General features: G+C 67.6%; 2 protein-coding genes across 3 annotated transcripts; both read left to right on the forward strand.

Moving 5' to 3' along the window:
* Positions 1–1,456: 1,456 nt before the first annotated feature.
* Positions 1,457–11,853, forward strand: RAPGEF3 (Rap guanine nucleotide exchange factor 3). Of its 2 annotated transcripts, XM_082298952.1 has the most exons (27): positions 1,457–1,749; positions 5,047–5,100; positions 5,319–5,425; positions 5,505–5,626; positions 5,701–5,875; positions 6,067–6,151; positions 6,405–6,465; positions 6,565–6,641; positions 6,730–6,876; positions 6,963–7,072; positions 7,285–7,373; positions 7,888–7,966; positions 8,157–8,307; positions 8,390–8,472; positions 8,745–8,784; positions 8,903–8,984; positions 9,054–9,200; positions 9,291–9,388; positions 9,522–9,647; positions 9,733–9,914; positions 9,992–10,082; positions 10,194–10,244; positions 10,536–10,623; positions 10,723–10,787; positions 10,974–11,028; positions 11,113–11,184; positions 11,451–11,853. In XM_082298952.1, exons 1-27 carry the CDS (start codon positions 1,498–1,500, stop codon positions 11,567–11,569), a joined length of 2,808 nt encoding a protein of 935 aa, XP_082155078.1. In that variant the 5' UTR covers positions 1,457–1,497; the 3' UTR covers positions 11,570–11,853. The 2 variants fall into 2 exon arrangements, with proteins under 2 accessions (XP_082155078.1, XP_082155077.1); XM_082298951.1 differs by having other exon boundaries at positions 9,992–10,244.
* A 1,461-nt stretch (positions 11,854–13,314) lies between these two features.
* ENDOU (endonuclease, poly(U) specific) lies at positions 13,315–19,103 on the forward strand (the record flags this gene model as incomplete). The annotated part of the gene is given in 10 exon segments (XM_082299014.1): positions 13,315–13,378; positions 13,381–13,533; positions 16,729–16,863; positions 17,006–17,041; positions 17,450–17,621; positions 17,709–17,908; positions 18,043–18,156; positions 18,232–18,338; positions 18,700–18,842; positions 18,989–19,103. Coding segments are annotated over 10 exon segments (1,239 nt in total).
* Between the last annotated feature and the right edge of the window lie 2,646 nt (positions 19,104–21,749).

Consider the following 21,749-nt stretch of genomic DNA (forward strand, 5'->3'; position numbering starts at 1 on the left):
GGGACTGGGAGCCGTTCCCAGGAATGCGGGGTGGGAGGAAGCGAGGAGACAAAGGGGCAGGGAGGGAGCTTCGGGAAAGGGCTGGGGGGACCCTCATTCCTGGGTCTGGACTGCGGTGGGATTGGGATGGGATGGGATGAGGCGGTGGAAGCCTCAGCCAAAAGAGGAACCGCCCGCGGTCCCCGGCGGGGCCCAGGGCAGGTGTCTCTCCCTCGGCTGCCGGGGTGGGGCTGCTCGGGCTCCAAGAGCTGCTGCCTTCCTCAGGCCTCTTCCTCCTTCTCCTAACGAGCTCTGATTTGCATGGGGGGACGTGTCTGTGCACGGCCGGCATCCCCCGCCCGTGCCGGGGACCCGGGGTCCGTCCCAGGGAATCCTGGGGGCAGCTCCTGGGTGGGGGGACTCCAGCACGGGGGAGGTTGTTGTGATCCCGGAGCGGCTGCGGCAGCGCCCGGAGCCTCCAGGAATCCCGGGAAAAGCGTCCTCGGCCTCCAGGCGCTCGCAGAGGCAGCGAGGGGGAGGAGGGATCGGGGGCAGGAAGGATCAGGATCGTGTCCCGCTGCTTAAGGATGTGCCCAAGGCCATGCTGGGAGGCCCCGTCTCGGAGGGACAGATTTGGGGACCCCGATGTGACCCCCAGAGCCCCTCGGGTGCCTGGGCAGGAGGGGGAGCAGGGGAGGCTCAAGGCTCTTTCACCAAATTCCTTGAATCCAGCTGATGTTTCCCATCCCTGCTCTAGCTGGGGTGGGGGCCGATTTAAAGGCAGATTTGAATTTAAAAATTGGGATTTATTTCAAGAGGAAAGGCTCCTTTTGGCAGAACCCCCTTTCCTTTTTCGCCAAAAGCCGCAGCAAAAGCTCTCCCGGGACCGCTGGGCCTTGCTCCAGCTTTGCTGCTCCAGCCGGGGACTGGGGGCCACCTCCCCAGTACACACCAGCTTCCCAGTACAAACCATCCCCCAGTATAAACCATTCCCAGTACAAACCATCCCCCAGTATAAACCATTCCCAGTACAAACCCCCTCCCTCCTCTCAGCCCCTCTGGGTCCTGTTCTCCCCCCACCGGGCTGGGCAGGGCAGAGGGGTCCCCCGCGATCCCCCAAACCCCAGGGTCTCGTTGAGGTGCTCCGGGACTCCGGGAGACCCCCCCAAAATCCAGGCCCGGGGGTCCCAGGGGGTCCCGGGGGGCTGGGGGCTCCCGCGGGTGGGGTCGGGGCTGTGCCTCCCCCTCCATGGCTGAGCGAGGGGCGCTGGGGACCCCTCCATCCCCGAGGGGCCCCCTCCAGCCGCGGGGTCCCGGTGCGGGGCCGTGGGAGCCGGGGAGGGGCCGCGGGCGGAGCTCCCGTGCCCGGGGCGGGCCCGGCGCGGCGGCGGCGGCGGCGGCGGCGGCGGCGGCGGCGGCGGCGGAGCCGCTCCCGAGCCCGGCCCCGTCCCGAGGAGCCGCGGAGCAGCCCCGGGCCGTGGCCGCGATGGCCTCGCTCCCCCCCGCCGCCGCCGCCGCATGAAGGTGCGCGGGGCCGGGCCGGGGGGAGCGGCCGGGGGGGCGCGGAGGGGCGCGGGGCCGGGGCGAGCGGGGCTGGAGCCGGGGAGCGGCGCCGGCGCCGCCCCCTCGCAGCCCCCCGGGGGTCCCGGCGCGGACGGAGCGCGGCTCTCGGGGCTGCTCAGGAGGATGCACTTGTTCCGGAGCTCCAGCTACGAGGTGCGGCTGGAGGGAGCCGGGGGGAGCCTGCCCCGCATCCAGGGAATCCGCTGGGTGAGTGGGGCCGTGGGGCGCGCGTCCCGAATCCAGGGAATCCGCTGGGGGATTGGGGCCGGGGGTCTCCCCAGCACCGGGAACCCAGAATGAGAGGAGGGGAGGGAGTCCAGGAGCGCAGGGAGCCAGGCGAGGATGGAAGGAGCCAGGTGAGGGCACAGGGAGTGAAGCCAGGCATGCAGGGAGCCAGGTGAAGGAGCGGGGAGTGAAGCCAGGCGTGCAGGTGAGGGTACGAGGAGCCAGGTGAGGCTACAGGGAGTGAAGCCAGGCGTGCAGGGAGCCAGGTGAGGCTGCAGGGAGCCAGGTGAGGGCACGAGGAGCCAGGTGAGGCTGCAGGTGAGCTGTGCAGGCTGCACGCTTCCCCAGCCGCCTGCCCCGGGCCCGTCTCCGGGCGGAGCGGAGCGGAACGCGCGGCCAGGCGTGAAGCGAGCCCGGTGCCAGGTGCCCGGCAGCGCATCCCGGCCCGGCCGCCAGCGGGAAGGACATTCCCGACGCTCCCCCGCCCGTTCCCGCAGCGGGGATTTGTTCCTTGGCATCGCGTCCTCCCCGCCTGGCCCCGGGAGCTGGGGGGCTCCTGGGGGTCCCGGGCCCTGCTCTCGGCCCCTCGTTGTCCCCTCTGGCGGGGAGGTGACCCTGGAGCCCTGGCAGAGCTTCCGGGGCTTTGCGTCCTTCCCCTTCCCTCACTGCTTGACCTGGGAGACTTTTCAAGGGGAAAAGTGGGATTATTTTAGGGGAACAACCCCCCCTTTGGGCATTTCCACGCAGCACGGGGGCTCCCTCCCAGATGGGAGTTTTCCTCTCCTTCCCCTTCCTTCCCGATTTTTTTCCCTCTGGAACTTTTAGGAACGGACTTTGGGGAGGGCTTTTGAGGGGCACTCAGCCTGGGAAGCCGGGCCAGCAGCGGGCCTGGAGCGTTTCTGGGATAAACTGGGATAAATCCCACCAGACCTGGCAGCGGTGGCACCTGCGGCGCGGCAGGAGCGTCCCCTCCCCGGGGGACACCCAGGGACCGAGAGGAGCGGAGCCGATCTGAGCAGGGAAAGGGGAATTTTTGTCCCAGCACAGCCATTCCTGGGGCAGGTGAGCGGCAGGGAAGCGCCTGGCTGTGCCTTGGAGCACCACTATTGTCCCTTGTCCCCGTCACTGGAAGCTCCTGGAAACTCCTCCCAGCGTCCTGGCTCCGTCTCATCCCTCCTGGGACCTGATCCCAGTGCCAGCAAATCCCTCCCGGCTCCAAAGGACGTCGGTGTCCCCAAGCGGCTCCGTCCTCCGTCCTTCCCAGGGGACGAGTGCCACCGTGCCAGCGACAAGTGCCACCTTGCCAGCCCCCACCGCGTCCCTGGCGAGGACAGCGGCGCCGGAGCGGGTGCCGGAGCCCCGTCCCGGGGGATGCCAAGCCGTGTCCCGGGAGATGCCGAGCCCCGGTCGCCGGCCGCGCCTGCGGAGGCTGCGGATGGGCGAGGACTTTCTCCGGAGCCGTAAAGCCCGAAATAGCCCCGGTTGTTTTCCTCGGGATCCCAAACAAAAGCGGCCGCGAGCGCGGAACGGCCGCTGGCGGCCTTGGCCGGGCGCCTGGCGCTGCCGGAATCCTGGAGAAAGGCAGGATCCCGGCGTGTCCCGTGGGCAGGAAGATGGAAAAGGCAACTCCTTAGGAAGCCGCTTGGAGCGACGCCGTGACAATGAGAGGGGGTTGGGGAGCGTCCTGCAGGTCCCGACCCGCGGCTGGATGCTCCAGGGAGGAGGTTTGGGGACAACGGGAGGGTTTGGGTGGTTCCAGAGCCGCTCTGGCAGTGAGGAACCCCCGGGAAAGGAGGAATCTGATCCTTGAGCGGGATTTTTGTGTTTCTTTCGGTGTCCTTGGAGCGTGGCCGGAGCTGGCCCGGGGCACAGCCTGGCTCTGTGCCCCAAGGACAGAGCTCACTGCCGGGGGACAGCAGAGGCCGTTTGGGGACCGGGGCAGCGCTCGCCTGGACGCATGGGGTGACACGGACCTGCTGCACCCACGAGTGACAGGGACCTCCTGCACCCATGGGGTGACACAGATCTCCCGCTTCCACGGGTGACAGGGACCTCTGGCTCCCATGGGGTGACACAGATCTCCCGCTTCCACGGGTGACAGGGACCTCTGGCTCCCATGGGGTGACACCTCCGTGTCCCCCCGGAGCAGCCGCCTCCCGGCTCCCATTCTCAAACATTTGCTCGGAGCGGTTCCTGCTCCCCGCGGCCGTCACGGGGCTCGGCAGAGTTTGCGGAGTGCCTGAGTCACCGTGTCCCTGCCTTGGGGACAGTGTGGCCGGGTCAGGAGCGGTGTCCCAGCACTGGTGACACTGTGGCTGTGCCAGGAACTGTGTCCCAGCCTTGGTGACAGCACCGCAGGGTCAGGAGCAGTGTCGCAGCCTCGGTGGCACCGTGGCACAGGTGGCACAGGTGGCACAGGTCCCCCGGCACCTGCAGCGTTTCAAGAGCCGCTCGAATTCCTCCCGAGCCGTTGCAAAGTGCTGGGAGCAGGTGGAGGCTCAGCCTGGAGGATCCTGCACTAATTAACTCCTGCCATCGGCTCCCTTAATTGTGCCTTCCATCCGGACCGTCCCCCTGGGCTGGGATTGCTCCAACCTTCCCTGCCCGGAGCCCGCAGATCCTGGCAGGATCCCTGGAGACGCCGCTTTTTGAGTGCCCGTCCGGGGAGCTGCGGAGCCTCCACAGCCGGGAATACCCGGAGGGGACCCCCAAATCCCCCTGGGGGTGCCCCCGCTGTGGGTGGATGTCTCTCGGAGGGGTGGCCGTGCCCCCGTGCCGGGTGAACGCTCCCGGCGCGTTCCCGGTGCCGGGAACTGGTCTGACGGGTGAGGCCGAGGTTGTTTATCCAGGGCCGTGGCCAGGACGGAGCCCGGGTGCCTCGGTCCCCGCGGGCAGCGCCTGCACCGGAGCTCGGCCACCTTTGCCCCGGGATCCGGGCGGGGCTGGGGAGGACGGGGCTCGCCCCTCCGCGGGTTTGTTTTTACCTGGAGCATCCCCGAGGGGACAGCTGGGAGAAAAATGAGCTCGAGAGGGGGACTGGGGTCCGGATCTGGGTGCAGGAAATGGGTTCTGGATTCAGGTTCTGGGTGCTGGGTTCAGGAAATCGGTGCTGAGTGCAGGATCTGGGTTCTGGATTCAGGATCTGGGTGCTGGGGAGCTGCCCCCTCACCTGGAAGAGCTGGGGCTGCTCTGGGGGTGTCCAGCCCCTCCCCAGGCTGTGTGGGGTGAGGGGGGCACAGCAGAGCCCCCACAGCCACCAACTCCCCTTTGGTTTTCCAGACCCCACTCCTGGACTCGGAATCCAGCCTGGACTATGGACACAGCATCACCCAGGTGGGGGGGCCGGGGAAGCCCTCGGGAACGTGAATTTGGGGAGGCTGGGGGGGTGGGGGTCCGGAGCACCCCCACATCCGGGGCCATCGGCTCTGGGGTGGTCAGTCCTTGGGCTTGGCCATTCCCGAGGTGGGCGATGGCGATCCCAGGGCACTGGGGGGACCGGTGACAGCACAGCCCCCCACCCACCACCTCCCTTGTCCCCCTCCCACCCTCAGGCATCCACGGAGAAGATCTGGAGGGCCGGGAAGCTCCTCTTCGCCCACCTCAGCAGCTCCCGGCCCGGCCTCATCCGCGACCACAAACACCACCTGCGGCACCACCGGTGGGACGGGGGCTCAGGGGGCTCACAGGGGGCTCTGGGAGTGCTGTCCCGGGGGGTTCTCATGCCCTGTCCCCCCCAGGCAGTGCTGCTCGGGGAAGGACTTGGTGGATTGGCTGCTGAGCGCCGGCGTCGCCGTCCAGACGCGCAGCCAGGCCGTGGGCATCGGGCAGGTGCTGGTGGACGGAGGGGTTCTGACGCACGGTGAGGGCTCCGGGGGGCTCCGGGGGGCTCGGGCGGGGTGCAGAGTGGAGCTGACGGCCGCTGTGCCCCCGCAGTGAGGCAGGAGTGGCACTTCCAGGACAAGGACACGCAGTTTTACCGCTTTGCCGAGCTGGAGCTGAGCCCCGAGCCCGGCGCGGGGCCGCGGGACCCCGAGGAGCTGCTGGAGGCTTTGGGGTTCCTGGCGCAGCTGGGCCCCGACGCGCTGCTCTCCATGGCCCTGCGCAAGCCGTGAGTGCCCCGGGGGGGCTCCTTTGGACCTTCTGGACTCTGTTTGACCCTGCTTGGGGGGGGGGGGTTGGAGCACCCAAGGGGCTGCTGACCCGAGAACATCACCCGGGGATGGAAGGGGGCTGGAGAGGGGGGGCTGTGCCCTGGGGGGGGGGGGCGCTCAGGGAGCCGCTGACCCCCACCCCCCCCAGGCCTGCCCAGCGCACGCAGGACGAGCTGGAGCTGATCTTCGAGGAGCTGCTGCACATCAAAGCTGTGGCTCATCTCTCCAACTCGGTGAGTGAGGCCGCGTCCCCAAATCTTGCGGGGTGGGGATGTCCCCTGGGCTGCTGCTGGGCCCCAAATCCTCCTGAACCCCATCAACTGCTGTCCAGGCATCCTCCCCTGGTCCCCAAATCCTCCTGCACCCCTTCCCTTCCCATCTGAGCATCCTCTCCCCATCCTCTCTGTGCCCCCGCCCCCCCATTCCCCGATCCCCTGTGTCCCCTCCTGGCCCAGCTGGGGGTGACAGGGCTGTCCCCTGGCGCAGGTGAAGCGGGAGCTGGCGGCCGTGCTGATGTTCGAGGGGCACCAGCGCGCGGGCACTGTCCGTGAGTCACCGGGGGCACTCGGGGTCCCCAGCCTGGGGACACCAGAGCCGTTCCCAAAACTGCGGCTTTACCCCCCCTCTTTCCCGGGCTCCGTCGCAGTGTTCAGCCAAGGTGACAAAGGCACCTCCTGGTACATCATCTGGAAGGGCTCGGTCAACGTGGTCACCCACGGCAAGGTGGGTTTGCCGCCGCGCGGGGGGGGGGGGGGGACACCTCGGGGACACCTCAGTGTCACCACCCCTGACGCCCCTGTGCTGTCCGCAGGGCTTGGTGGCCACCCTGCACGAGGGGGACGACTTCGGGCAGCTGGCGCTGGTGAACGATGCCCCGCGGGCGGCCACCATCCTCCTGCGCGAGGACAATTGTCACTTCCTGCGCGTGGACAAGCAGGACTTCAACCGCATCCTCAAGGTGGGGCTGGAGCGGGGGGGGAGAGATGGGATTGGGGGGGAATTTTTGGGGATCCCGGCCGGGCTGACGGCTGGGTTGTCCCCTAGGATGTGGAGGCCAACACGGTGCGGCTGAAGGAGCACGGGAAGGTGGTGCTGGTGCTGCAGAAGGACCTGCAAGGTGGCAGCGGCCAGGCGGCCTCGGCGCGGAGCAGCAGGTGACACCCTTGTCCCCGTTTTGGCAGGTGACACCCCCGTCCCTGTCCCCTGAACAGCCCCCGCGGCTCCTCTGCCCTCTCCAGCCTCCCTCGGGGCGGTTTTTGGGAGGAACAAAGGGACGAGGAGCAGGGACGCCAGCCCGTGCTGTCACCGGTGCGTGGCGTGGTGGCCCTGCCCGTGGTGCCACATCTGCCCCTCCTGTCCCCACCAGGTACCTGGTGATGGCTGGGACGCCCGAGAAGATCCTGGAGCACCTGCTGGAGTTCATGAGGCTCGATGCCACCCTCTACGACCCCGTGGGTAGGTTGGGAGTGTCCCCCCGCGAGAGCCACCCGGAGATGGGGCTGGGGACAGGCGGGGGGAGCGGGGCTCCTCATTCCCGGTGTCCAACCCCAAATCCTGCTCCTCCCACCCTGGCATCGCTAAAAATCCCTAAAGCTGGGGCCGGGAGAGGGCGGCAGCTCCGGGGCGGGGAGCGGCGCCTCTCCCGCGCCTCTCGGTCTCCCTCTGCCTTCGGAGAGGAGAACCCCGGGCGCGCCGGGAGCCAGGAGATGTCCCCAGCGGGTCACAGATCCGAGCCTGTCACCGGCGCTGCCTTGGAGACGGCTCCTGCCAATCCCCGGGATCCGCCTTCCCACCCGAACGATCCAGCCCCTCCCGCGGGGTTTGGGAACAAAATCCGCCCGGCCGCGAGTGGGGTCCCCGTGGTGGGGACGCCCCATGTCAGCCCCAGGCACACGGGGGATCCTTCGCTGCGGTCACCGTGTCCCCACCGCGCTGGGGACAGGAGTGACGCTGCCCCGCTCCCTCGCAGACACGCTGCTGGGGGATTTCCTGCTCACCTACACCGTGTTCATGCCGACCTCGCAGCTCTGCCGGGCCCTGCTGCACCAGTATCCTTCTGCTGCGGGAACTGGGGGGGACTGGGCTCCATCCCACGCTGGGGACACGCTCAGCCCAGTCCCTGTCACCTCAGGGGGATCCCCTTTTAGGACTCTTGGGCACATCCCCATCTCCCGGGGTGACATCCCTGGGGATCGCTGCCCCTCTCCACGTTTTACTGGTGCCCTTGACTGGTCCCAGTTTCCGCGCGGAGCCGCTGGAGGGCTCGGAGCAGGACAAGGCCACCTATTCCCTGCGGAAGCGGCGGAAAATCCTGCGGCTCGTGAGCCAGTGGGTGCTGCTCTACGGGCGGCTGCTGCAGGGCGACCGCAGCACCACGGCGCTGCTGCAGGTACGGGCAGGGTGACACGGGAACACCGCGGGGACCGGCGGGGACCGCCCCGCGCTCACCCCCGGGCCCCCTGTCCCTCCAGAACCTGGCGGACCTGGCGAGCCGGGACCCCCGGCTGGGCGGGCTGGGCCAGGAGCAGGGCCAGGAGCGGCGGCGGCCCCGAGCGTGAGTCCCCCAGTGTCCCCCAGTGTCCCCCGGGGTCCCCCGGTGTCCCCCGATGCCACCGCGGGTGTCCGTGTCCCTTCCCCGAGGGGCTGCGCTTCCCTGGGGAGGAGCTTTTGGGGCGTCTCTGGGGCCACCTTATCCCCGGTGGGGGGGTTCCCGGCCGTGGGGAGGGTGTCACACACAGCCGGGTGGGGCTCGGAGCTGGCCGGAATCCCGGGGGTGGCCGGTCCCGGTTCTGTGGGAACGGCGGCTCCATCCTCCCCCTCCCGCAGGCTGGAGAACGGTGACGGCAGCGTGTCCCCCCAGCCTAAGGTAGGGACCCCCTGAAGGGGGACAGGGCAGGATCTGGGTCCCCCCTGCCCTTTGGGAACACCCCGCGGGAGGGGTGGTGGCTGGGGCCGCATCCTCCCCTCTGACCTGCCTTTCCCAGGCTCGGAGCTCGGGAATGTGGCCCGGGAGCCCCGAGGAGGCGATCCTGGACAGCACGTGCACCCTGAGAGCCCAGGACAAAGGTACTGCCCCTGCGGGGGGGACCGTGGCCCCCGGCGTGGGGACACTGAAGCCCCTTTTGTCCCCGCCAGTGCCCTACGAGATCTTCAGGGCCGACCACTCGTGCCTGGTGTCGGTGCTGCCCGTGAACGCCTCGGTGCGGGACGTCCTGCGGGCCCTGGCGCCGCGGCTGGGCCAGGACCGGGAGCACGTCCTGGTCAAGGTGAACTCGGCCGGAGGTGAGGGGGCTCGCCCGGGGTGGCCTTGTCCCCATGCCCAGCCGGGATCTGTCCCCTCCTCCATCCCGACCCCCCGTTCCCTCCCCGCAGACAGAGCGGTGCTGCCGCCGGACGCCGTGGGGGTGTTCACAGCGCTGGGGCTCAACGAGAGGCTCTTTGTGGTCAGCAGGGACGAGCTGGGCAGCCTGGTGAGTGCGGGGTGGGGGTCCGGGGTGGGCAGCACCAGAGGGGTTGGGGGTTGTGGTGCCTCGTTTTTGGGTGTCCATCCCTCCCGGGGTCTGCTGAGGGCAGGAGGGGTCAGGGGTCCTTTGCCGTGCACAGACCCCCCACCCCGAGCAGCTGGGCCCCCACGCCGGCTCCTCGGACACCCTGGACCTGATCAGCTCGAAGGACCTGGCCAGCCACCTCACCGACTACGACTGGAACCTCTTCAAGAGCATCCACCAGGTCTGGCCCGCGCTGGGACTGCGGCGGGAGCAGCCGGGGAAGGACGGGGAGGGTCGGGACACCCCTCACCTGCCGGCGTTCCCAGGTGGAAATGATTCACTACATCGTGGGGCCGCACAAGTTCCACGAGGTCACCACGGCCAACCTGGCGCGGGTGATGCGGCGCTTCAACGAGCTGCAGTTCTGGGTGGCCACCGAGCTGTGCCTGTGCCCTGAGCTCGGGCGGCGCACGCAGCTCCTCCGCAAGTTCATCAAACTGGCGGCACAGTGAGTCCCTGTCCCGGTCCCTGCCACTGTCCCCGTCCCCGTCCCCATCCCTGACCCATCCCCGTCCCCGCCTGCAGCCTCAAGGAGCAGAAGAACCTGAATTCCTTCTTCGCGGTGATGTTTGGTGTGAGCAACACGGCCGTGACTCGCCTGGCCAAGACCTGGGAGGTGACTGCGGGGGGGGGTGGGGGGACAGCGGGAGGTGCCAGGGGTGGGACAGCCGGGGGTCTCTGGGGTGGGACAGGCGAGTGCCAGCCCCGTGATGCTGTCCCTGCGCAGAGATTGCCCCACAAGATCCGGAAGCTGCACTCGGCCCTGGAGCGGATGCTGGTGAGCGGAGCCGCCCCGCCCCGTGTCCCCCTCCCCGCCCCGTGTCCCCCCTTTCTGCCCCGTGTCCCCCCTCCCCGCCCCGTGTCCCCCCTTCCCGCCCCGTGTCCCCCCTTCCCGCCCCGTGTCCCCCTCCCCGCTCCGTGTCCCCTTCCCCACCCCGTGTCCCCCCTTCCTGCCCCGTGTCCCCCTTCCTGGCCAGATTTGCCCCTGGAGCAATGGGGAGGGGATGCCACTGTCCCTCCTGTCCCCCCCGTCTCCCCCCTGTCCCTGCCCGCCCGGCTCCGTCCCCAGGACCCGTCGTGGAACCACCGCGTCTATCGCCTGGCCGTGGCCAAGATGAGCCCCCCCATCATCCCCTTCGTGCCCCTCCTGCTCAAAGGTGGGTGTCCGGCGTTGGGCTGGGCTGGTGGGGACCCTCTGGGCCTGTCCAGTGCTCCCAGGGACCGGGGAGCCTGCTCTGACCCCTAAACCCCCCCAGACATGACCTTCATCCACGAGGGCAATCGCACCCTGGCTGAGAACCTCATCAACTTCGAGAAGATGGTGAGTGGGGGGGGGGGTGGCTCCCCGGGGACCCCTCTCTGAGGGCCCTGCTGTGCCCCCATCCCCTGGGACAGCCCCCCAGCAGCCGGGGGGTCCCAGTGTGGTCACAGCCATGGCAGGGACAGAGTTTTTGGGGATCCAAATGGGGCCAGGTGGCAGCAGGTGACCCCTGTGCCTCGCCCACAGCACATGATGGCCAAGACCGTGCGAGTCCTGCAGCGCTGCCGGGGCCACGCGCACGGTGAGTGTTCCCGGGAGCTGGGGAGGGGGCCGGGAGCGTCCCCTGGGGACAGGGCTGAGCCCCCTTCTCTCTGTCCCCACCCAGCTCCGCTGTCCCCGCTGCGGAACCGCTCCCCGCACCGGCCCGAGGACGCCAAGGCCGTCAGGATCTCCACGTGTATGTCTGGAGTTCATCAGTCTGATCCCTACCCCGGCCCTGGGCAACCCCCAACCCTGTGCGGGGGTCCCTGAGCTGCGGGAGAGGGGATGGAGATGGAGAGATCAGTGGAGGGGGATCCGTGAGCCAGGCCAGGGGTGGTGTGGAGGTTTGGAGGTGACGGAGGGCAGCGCAGGGGGATCCGTGGGGTGATCCTGCAGGGATGGAGAAGGTCACCAGGCTGTGCCGTGGGGATGGAGGGGACTTGACCTCGTCTCTCCCCGCAGGCTCGGAGCAGTCCCTGAGCGTGCGGAACCCCGTCTCCACCTGGGCCTACCTGCAGCACCTGAGGGCCATCGACAGCCAGAAGGAGCTGCTGCGGCTCTCCCGGGACCTGGAGCCCTGAGGGTCACGGGGCCGGAGCAGGGATGGGGGCCCAGAGCGGGGATGGGGGCCCAGAGTGAGGATGGGGGCCCGGAGCGGTGATTTGGGGCTGGAGTGGGTATGGGGGCCTGGAGTGGTGATGGGGGCCCGGCTGCCGGCGGCGGGGCAGCCCCTGGCTCTGCTCCCGGTGGCCCCGGGCTGTGCTGGAGCTGGCCCCGAGCTTGGCTGTGCAGCGGGTCCGGCCGTGTGGGGCAGCCGGGGCCCCGGAGAGCTCCGGGCAGAGCAATAGAGGTATTTTTGTACGCATGGCTGTGCTCCCTGTTCTTCTCTGAGCCCGGGGTCACCCCCTGCACCCACCTGGGAGGAAAAGGGGCTGCGGTGCCCCCGATGTGACCCAGGGGACAGCCCCAGAGCCGCCCCAGTGGAGGTGACGCAGCGCTGTCACCAGGAGGGGACAGGTCAGGAAATGACTGAGGGGTGAGGGAGAAGCCAAACCCGGCCCTTATTACACCAAACGCTGCTCCTGTGCCAACTGACACCGCCTGGGGCACAGCAGGGACCGCTCCCTGCTCCAGGAGGGATCCTGGGCATCACCCCAGCTCCTCAGGAGCTGTTTGGGGTCAGTTCTCAGCTGCCCAGGCAGGAGGCACAGGGGGTGATCCTCTCCTCAGGGTGGACGCCCTGTCCTGGTCCTGCAGCTGCTCCCGAAGCATCGGGGCCGTGTCCGGGAGAGCCCAGGGCTGGTTCTGGGAGCCTCCAGATGCTGACCCTGCCTGGAATTGCACCAGGCCAAGCCAGAGGGACCTGGACCACCAGGACCAGCCGGTATTGGCCATGCCCGAGACAGTGAGGGTGGGGAGAAATATCTGGAGCAAATCCTGTGGGCTTTGGGCAAGGTTTGGGATGCAGCTTCCCGGGAAAACACGCCAGGGAGTGAGGAGGGGGAGGCAGAGGCCTGGGGGTGCCTGTGGGAGACCCTCAGTGCTGCTGGTGCTCCGTTATTTCCCTGGAATGAGAAAAAGGGCGATGCCTGTGGGCAGCCCTGCTCCCGATGGGTGAATTGGGAGATCAGCCCGTGACAGAGACCAGGCTGGGAAGAGCCGGGGGCATTTGTGTGGCAGAGCTGGACTTTCCCAGCACCCTCCAGCAGCAGAGCAGGCCGGGCACTGGACCCACGCCAGTCTGGTCACTCCAGGCCTTTGTGGGGACTGGTCGGCAGCGGGACAGGCTCCAGGACTGGGAACATCTTCCATCAGGATTGATTGGGCTGAGCCTGGGCAGGAACGGGGCTGTGACCCCCCCCCCCCCAGGCCTAGGCTGAGCCCCCCAGGGCCATGGAGGGTCCCTGGAGCAGCTCTGGGCTCATCCCAGGAGTGGAACCACACTGGGATAACCCCAAAACCTCACACCGGGACTGGGGTGGTGTTTTGGGCTTTCCTGGTGCTGCCCTGAGGCTCCAACGAGGCTGAACCGTGCCGGGGGCAGGTCACGGCCTCCAGAGCTGAGTTAGGAGAGCTCATTACCCCCAGTTCATGCTGCTCCCAGTTCACACCAGTTGCCCGGAGCGCGAGGCCCAGTGAGGGACCCGGGGGTGCCCCTGGTCCCCAGTTCAGCCCCCCGTGGGTGGGCAAAGCCCCCCCCGGGACGGTCCCCCTCAGCCTCGGCCACCCCCGGGGGTCAGGCACGGGAGCTGTGGAGCAACCCCGGGATTCTGGATTTACCAGCCCTCCTCCCACTGCGGGCAGCCTGTAATTAACCACGCGCTTAATGAGTTTTGGGGAAGTTTGGGTGCAGCCCGCCCGTGGAGCCCTCGCTGCCATCACGCCCCTCCCTCCCCTCCCGCGGGACCCACAAATAGCAGGGAGCGCCGGGGAGCTCTGGCATTCCCAACCCGCTCCCGGGACGCCCATCCCGCCTCCCGAGGGACGATGGAGACCTGGATCCTCCTGTTCGGGGCAGGAATTGCCCTGGGCTGCGTGTCCGGCCGTGAGTAACCAGCGGGGCCGGGCCGCGAGGGTTCCAGGGCTGCGGCATCCCAGGGGATGGGCTGGGAGCACTGCCCTAAACCAGGGACTGAGCCCTGCTGGGACAACTGGGTCCTGCTGGGGACGGGTCCAGCCGGGCTCCACGGGGGAAGGGGAGGGGGATTTTCCATGCTGGGTGGATTATCCAACTTCCCTGGTCCTCAGCCTGGCCCCACCAGTTGGTTCCTGGTGTGTCTGGCCCTGCTTTGGTCCCGCAAAGCACAAGGAACCCTCCTCTGGCTCCTCCTTTCCATTTACCCACGGAAAAATACCGCTGGGTATTTTCCAATCCCAATCCCACATCCACATTCCCCCCGCGGCCACTGGGGCTGCTCAGGTGGAAACGCAGCAGGGACCGGGCTGCTCACCCTTCCCCACCCCGTGGTGCCCGGGAGAGGCTCAGGGGGGCCGAGGGAGAGGAGCTCTGGCTTTAAGGAGGAGCTCGGAGCCGGCAGGATTTGGCTCCTGGGATCCCATGGGGATGAGGAGGTGCTGGCACTACCGAGTTCTTGCACAAAGCGTGAACTGTGATCCACTGATGAGGATGGGATTTCGTCACCCCCGACGCTGCCAGGAGCCCGTATCTGATGTCCCAGGAGCGGCCGAGTCCCCTTGGGATGAAAGATGAGGAGTTTTGCAAGGCCAGCGCACAGGAGAATCTCCAAGTCTGAGTCAGGCTGGGAGCAGGAGTTTCCCAAGGGCTCCGTGTGAGTCCTGAGTTGTTCCAGAAGGAAAAGCTGGGGTGAAGGTGGCTGGGAAGCTCGGCTGGCTCGTGGTCACCTGATGGACCAGTCTGGTGGACCTGGAACCACTTCACTTCTACTTGTGTGGGCGGCAGGAGATTTTCCCTGATTATCCCACACACAGGGGTCATGTGTGGGTCTGGAGACCAGGCACGGAGGATTTGGGAAGCTCAGGCTGTCCACAGCTCTGTTCCAGGTTAATTTGTCCTTCAAATGGTCCCTTTTGGAGGCTGGCTTGGGTTTTGATCCGTGTTTTCCTGGAGGAACGAGGTCCTGAGTCAGGCCAGGGGCTTGGGGACGCGGCTCTGGCTGAGCTGTGACTCATCCCCTTGCCCGAAACCAAACTGGGAGCACTGGGAGAGCTCCGTCACCTCGCCACTGCTGGGAGGATGGAGCTGGGCAGGGAACAACCCCCCCTCTCCTGGGCCAGAAGGCCTTTTTGGCAGAAGTGAAAATGAGTTTGGGAGGGGAGGGAGGGGTCTGGTCCCTGAGAATGAGAAATATTTGTGTGCTTTGTGCAGCCAGAGAAAACCTTTGGGCAGGACCAGCCAAAAAAACTCCTCTGGCTGGACCAGCCAAATACCCCCGGCGTGGTTGAGTGTGGATGTGCCACGTCCTCCTGTCCCGGCCACCATCCCTGTGGCACTTCCAGCTCTCCCCGCAGCCCCAAAAATCTCCCAAAAGCCCCAACAGCCTCTCCAATCACCCCATCAGGGGCGGCCAAGGGCCCTGCAGCGATTTAGGGTCGATTTAGGGGGTTTGGGGTCGTGTCTGAGTGAGGAGGAGGAGGAGCCATTCCCCTGCCCTGAGACCCCTCGGCCCCCCCCCTCCCCCCGTGGGATTCGGGATTTGGGATTCGGGATTTGGGATTCGGGATTTGGGATGATGCTGAGCCCGCCCCTCCGAGGGCTCCGCAGCGCTCCCGGCCCCGCTGAGTCACCGCAGAGCGGGGTCGGGGCCCTGCTGGGACACGCTCGAGCTGCTGTGACAGCCCCGGGCCGCACGGGACCGGCACCGGGACCGGCTCGGCGGTGACGGGGGTGTGTGGGCAGTTCCTGCCTTGCACAATCCCGCCGGGATTGCTGCTGGAAAAGGAGCCTGGATGAGTGATCCAGGGTGATTTATCCCAGCGCCGATCTGGGATGTGTCTGGGAATGGGAGGCTCGGCTCGGCTGCTGGGCTGGGACTGGGCAGACTGGGGGGTCTGGGCACCGCCAGTGTTGCTGACCACGCGATCCATGGGATGTCCCTGCCCTGGGAGTTGTCCCAGTTCTTCTCGTGGGCTCCGGGAGCACCTCGAGAGCCCCTCTGCTAAACCCCTCCTGTTTGGAGTGGATTTGCAGGGAATGGGAAGCCAAGAGGGAAAACCAAGCCAAGGACACCCCCAGGAGCTGGGGCCGGGGGGTCCGGGGGGGGCCAAGGAGTCCCTCAGCACCTGCAGGGCCCAGGTGACGTCACCGGGCACAAATAATTGGGGTGAAGTGACGAAGGGAACAAACAACGCGGGTGCCGAGGGCAGGCGGCGGTGCCGGGGAGTTTGATGTCACCCTCATGGCCTGGATGTCACTGTCATCGCCTGGATGTCCCGGGACAGGTTGTGTCGCATCGGGGTTTGCCCCGGGGCCACGTTTCACCCGCCCGAGTTGGGCAACCCCGCGGTGCCTCAGATGCCGGGAGATTGCGGCTCCGCCAGGGAAAGCGACGCCCTCTGCTCCAGGGATCCCTTTGCCGGCTGGGACACGGCTGCTGGCACGGCCTGGGACAGGGCCACCCCGCTGGCACAGGGCCACCCTCCTGCTGATGTGGCTTTTTGGCTCCTTCTGTCCCCTTCCTCCCATCAGGAGCTGACGAGGAGCAGGGAGCTCCTTCCTTGGGGACAATCCCAACCCCTTGGTGACCTCCAGCTCCTCTTTGCTCTGTGTGTGTCCCTCGTCTCTCTGAGAGTGTCCCTTGTCCCCTTCAAAGCGTCATTGCTGCTATTTTTAGCTTTGCTTTGCTGCCCTGCGTCACACAGCAAGTGCTCAACAACTCATTTGTTACAAACAGCTCGGGAAGGAGTTTTCCCAGTTTTCCCAGTTTTCCCAGCAGGAGGAAGGGTGGCCAGGATGCAAACGAGGGTGCCTGGAATGCGGCAGCTCCTCCAGCGGGGCCCGGGGCGCTCAGGCTCATCCCGGGGTGAATCACAGGGAGCAGTTCCAGGGGGGCACCCACGAGGTGCTCCCTGGTGTCACCCCAGCGCCGTGACACCCACCAGGAGTGACCCTGGTGACAAAGATCCCGGATGGCCCCGGGGCTGCAGGAGAACCCCAGGGCTGTCCCGGGAGGGGACAGAGGGCAGGGTGGGGATGCTCCAGGTGAGGGGGTGGCTGCACTCAGCCCCTCCTGAGGGCCACCCTCTGTTTGTGTCCCCAAAGACCTGTACACGGCCCCCGACTCCTGCGAGGGACGCTGCGGGGAGCCCTTCAGCGAGGAGGATGAGTGTCACTGTCACCCCGAGTGCGAGAGACACCACAACTGCTGCGAGGACTACGAGAGGCACTGTGGGCCCGGTGAGCACCCGGGGACAGGGATTTGGGGTGTCCCTTCCCCCTGCTGAGGGTGCCAGGGGTTGGTCCCAAGCCTCTGCAGGCTCCTGGGCAGTCCCCAGGGTGTCCCCATCCCCCTGAGCTCCTTTTCCTGTCTGTTCCGCAGGTGGGGAAGGGGCCGAGGATGAAGCTCGAGCCCGCAGTGAGTGAGGAGGGGTGAAACCTCCCTCAAGCGCCTGAGGGGGTCCCCCCCTGTTCCTCGGGTGTCACCCCCTTGCCAGCAGTGCTGTCCCCTCCCCGGAGTTGGGGGCAGGAGCCAGCTGGGTTTGCATCACCTTCCCACCTAAAACGTGGGAAATGGGGAGGGGAATGATCCCAGTGGATGTGGGAGACAGGGACTGATGCTTCCCATGTCCCCATGGCCACCTCCGGTCCCCAGGGCTTGGGGTCAGTGAGGGCCGGGACCCCTCTTTGCACCCCTTAAGCCTCCACATCCTGGGATCCCCCATGTCCCAACAGGGACATCCTCACTTCTCCATGGATCCTGCTGGATCCCCCACACTTTTCCATGGATCCCAGAGCTCTCCCCAACCCCTGCCTGTCCCCACAGACGGATTCTCCAGCAGCCGCGATTCCATCACGGACCAGGAGCTGCTGGAGCTCTCGGAGCAGCTTTATGGGGTGGATCACAACAAAGCCCGGCCCAGCGACATCGCCCTCAACCCCCAGCACCACGCAGGCCCCGACGAGACCGGGGACAAACAGGACCGGTCCCCACAGCCGTGAGTGGCACCGGGGGAGGGACAGTGACCCAGAGCTGGGCTGGCTGGGGAAGGGAGCTGCAATTCTCCGGCCCCGCTCTCCCCCAGGCTCTACAAATACGTGAACGAGGAGCTCTTCTCCAAGCCCACCTACGCCAGCTTCATTAAGCTGCTGGATAATTACCAGAGGGCCACGGGCAGGGAGGAGGAGGTGACGGCCGAGGAGCTGCGGGAGCAGGACCGTTTCCTCGAGGAGGTGATGAAAACAGAGCTCATGAAGAAACTCTTCACCTTTCTGCGGGGAAAAAGTGAGGCTGGAGCAGGGCAGGGCTGGGGAATGGGGGAATCCCAAAGGGAATTGAGAATTCCTGAGGGACAGGAGTGGGGAAGGGATGGGGAACCCCAGCTCTGCCTCTCCCGGTGCTCCCACCTTTCCCTGCAGATCGCTACGGCTCCGAGCAGGAGTTCGTGCAGGATTTGAAGGAGATGTGGTTCGGCCTCTACTCCCGAGGGGATGGAGAACGGGATTCCAGCGGCTTCGAGCACGTGTTCTCAGGTACAGCCCTCCCCGGGGCCGGGCCGTGCGCGGCGCCGGGCCGGGGGCTCATCCCGGGATCCCATCTGTGTTTAGGGGAGGTGAAAAAGGGAAAAGTGTCTGGATTTCACAACTGGATCCGCTTCTACCTCCTGGAAAAGCAGGGCGTTGTCAACTACTTCAGCCACAACTTCAACGGGCCGGTGAGAGCTCCCAGAGAGGTCCGGGGCACCCCAGATCCCATCCCACTGGGATGACCCCACAGCATCAGGGGTGCTCCCTCTGCCCCATCCCCGCTGTTCCCCCGCGTGTCCTGCAGTGGAGTGGGGTGGGAAGGGCCAGGACAGACAATGCCAGGGGTAAGAGGGGCTCCCAAGCCATGAGGGAGAGATTTGAGGCCAGGGGACTCTCCCGGGACCCCTCAGCCCGGCTGGGAGCTGCTCTGGTTCCTCCACGGAGGGGCTCTGAAGATTCCCAGATGGGCTGGGTGTGGATTCCCAGCCCTGCTGCCCCCAGAGCCGAGTGGGGCCGGAGGTGTGACCCCAAACCCCCCTCCCTCCGCAGTGGGACACGTACCCTGACGTACTGGGGCTCCAGTTCAGCTGGGACGGCTTCTACAAAGAGGTGGGGTCGGCCTTCATCGGCTGCAGCCCCGAGTTCGAGTTCGGCCTCTACTCCCTCTGCTTCCTCGCACGGCCCGGCCGGGCGTGAGTACTGCCCCTGTGTCCATCTGTCCATCCTGAGCCCGGCTCTGGGGCTGGCACGGCCTCCCTGAACCCCATCAGAGCCGGGGCTTGCCCTGAATTTCGGGCTCGGGGACGGAGCGGGGCGGTGACAGTCAGTGTCCCCACAGATGTCACCTGAGCCTGGGCGGGCACGGCCTCAGCGTCCAGACCTACCCCTGGACCAAGTCCACCTACGGCAGCGGCAGGAGGTTCATCGCCACCGCCTACGTGATGTCACCCTGAGGGGGGGACGGCTGTGGGGCGAGCACCGCCCGCTCTGGGGCCGGTCCGGCCGCGGGACGGGAGCGGCCGCGCTGCGGGCCCGGGCCGGGGGCCCGGAGGGGCCTGGGAGGGGCGGCGGGGGCACCGGGACACCCCCAGCCCCCGCCGCGAGCCGCGGGCCCGGTCTCGGCAGAAGAGCGGCGGGAAGGGAAGGATTTGGCACGGAAAGGAGGATTCTGAGCGGAATAAACACTGTCCTGGCTGCGGGAGCGTTGGGTTCCGGGGGCAGGAGCTGCGGCTCCCTCTTTATCCACCCCGCACCCCATTTCTCCCTCTGTTTGTCCCCCCACCCCCTCTCTGAGCCCCCCCGAGGCTTTGTCCCCCCGGACACCGCCGGTCCCCGGGGCTCTGTCCCCCTCTCCCCGGGGCCCCTTCCCGGGAATTCGGCTCTGCCCCGGGTGCCTCCCCCACCCCTGCCCAGCTGAGCTCTCCCCGGGGGCCGCGGCTCCCCAGAGACCCCCAAACCCCCCCCAAGCTGGGGCTGCTCAGGGCTCCAGGTGCTCCAGCACCGCCCTCAGGGGGACAAAGCAGAGCCCGGGGGAGAAGCGGGACTCCCAGGCCGGCACTCCCCGGACCCCCACCCCCTTCCCCGGGCCGGGCCGTGGAGATGACGCCCCACGCTCGGGACAAGACCCCCACCCGCCCCGAGGCACCAGGATCCCACAGCCCCCCACTCACCCCCGGATTTGTGGGGTGCCGGGGGGGGGAGTGACAGCCACCAGCTCCCCCCGCTGCCCCCGTCCCCTCCTGCTGCACCCCCGGGCTGGCGGGGCCGGCGGTCGGGGGGTCCCAGGGCGGTGGGGCCGGGCGGGAGCCGGGAGCTCGGAGCTGCCTGACAGATGGTCCGGCTGCAGCAGTTCCTGGGCAGGGCTGGGAGTCCCCGCACCATCTGCCAGGGGTCACAGGTGACCCCCCAAACCCCGCCGCGGGGGAGGGGGGGAATGCCAGAGCTTGATTTATAGAAATGCGCTGGGAAATCGGGGAGAGGGCGGCTTTGGGGGGGGGGGCCCGGGCTGGGTGCGGGTGGTGTCCCCCGGAGCAGGGGTGTCACGGGGGGTGATTGTGGAGTCATTTGAGGGATCCAGCGCTGGGGCCATGGCCAGGGTGGCCCGGGCCAGCTGGGGAGGGCAGCGGGCAGGGCAGAGCTGTGGGACGGGGATGCTCCAGGAGCCTCCAGCCCGTCCGGGAGCTCTCGGCAGCGGGTGGTTCCTGCCCCCTCTGGCACAGGACCCGGCTCCTCCTCCCTGCCATCCCTGCCATCCCTGCCATCCCTGCCAGCAGCTCCGGCAGCCTCCTGGATGCCAAATCTCACCCTCGTTGATGCCAAACATCCGCGGTACCCCCCCCCCCCCAGGTTTACACAGAGCCCCGGCCCCGCGTCCTCGGGGAAGGGGCGGTGGGAAATTGCTCTTCCGACACCCATTCCTGGGGAGAACGGAGGCAAAACCCGGCAGGGGAGGGTCCTGGGCGGCTGCCGTGGGGGGGTGCGGCGCTGGGCACTGGAGCAGGGGCTTGGAGGTGCTCAGGGGATACTGGGGAGCTGCTCTGCCTTTGTGTGCACTCAGAAGGGACCCCTCTGGCTGCCCCCGGCCCCGGGGAGAGCAGGGACGGCCACGCTGAGCATTTTTCCAGGTCTCTGCCGGGCTGAGGTCCCCCCCCCCCCGCCTGCACCGGCTCGGGTGTGAGGCATCCAAGGTCAGGTGGAAGAGCAGAACTCCCCGTGGCTGGGTCCCATTCCCCCCCCAAACCCCCGCGTGGAGCCGGCAGAGGCACCTCAACCTCCTCCCCCCATCCCCAAGACCCCCGGGAGCCCCCCAGGGCCGGCACATCCCTCCACAGCTCCCTGCCCCGGAGTCCCGCTCCCGGTTCGGGCCGAGGGGACAGCGCGGGGGGACCCCGGGCCTCGCCCCCCATGTGGGGAAATGAGACAGAGCGAGCGGCGAGGAAAGGGCAGGGCAGGAGAGGAGGGGCAGGTGTCAGCAAGCTGCCTCCAGCCATCTGTTGCCAGCTCGGGGACTCCGGGGCCCCCCAGCTCCGCGCCTGGCGGGGACAGCGCTGCCTCTCGGGGGGGAGACCCTGCGCGGCCGCGTCCCCCACCTGAGGCAGCCGGGGACGCGCGGAGGGGGGAGCGGGGGGCTCCGGGGCTGCCCAGGTGTCTCTGGCACAGCTGAGCTCGCGGGGACACTCGGGGGGCTTTGACCCCCGCTTCCAGGTGGGGAAATATGGGGGTATCCCCTGGGCTCCCCCCAAAGCGCACACGGGGTGGATTTTTCCCGTTTTTCCCCGTTTTTCATGTGTTTTATTGGGTTTGCCCCCCCGTGTTTCCCCGGTTTTTTTCCTTCTTTCCCCCTTTTTCCCGCGCTCTGCTGAGCACAGGGAGCTGGGAGAGAAGGAGGAAGGAGCGGCTGGCCGTGGAATCCCGGGATCATCCCCCCGCCCGGGGCCAGGGGAGATCCCGGAGAGATCCCAGAGAAACAGGAGGGACCCCCTTCTCCCTGTTATTAGGAGGTGTGCGGAATACTCGGGGTCCCGGGCGGAGGAACCGCTCTGTCACCCTCCCGTCCCTGCCGCAGCTGCTCCGCTGGGTCCCGCCTCGTTGTCCCCCTT

Source organism: Coloeus monedula (assembly GCF_965178545.1).
Source record: "Coloeus monedula genome assembly, chromosome: 30".
Taxonomy (NCBI): domain Eukaryota; kingdom Metazoa; phylum Chordata; class Aves; order Passeriformes; family Corvidae; genus Coloeus; species Coloeus monedula.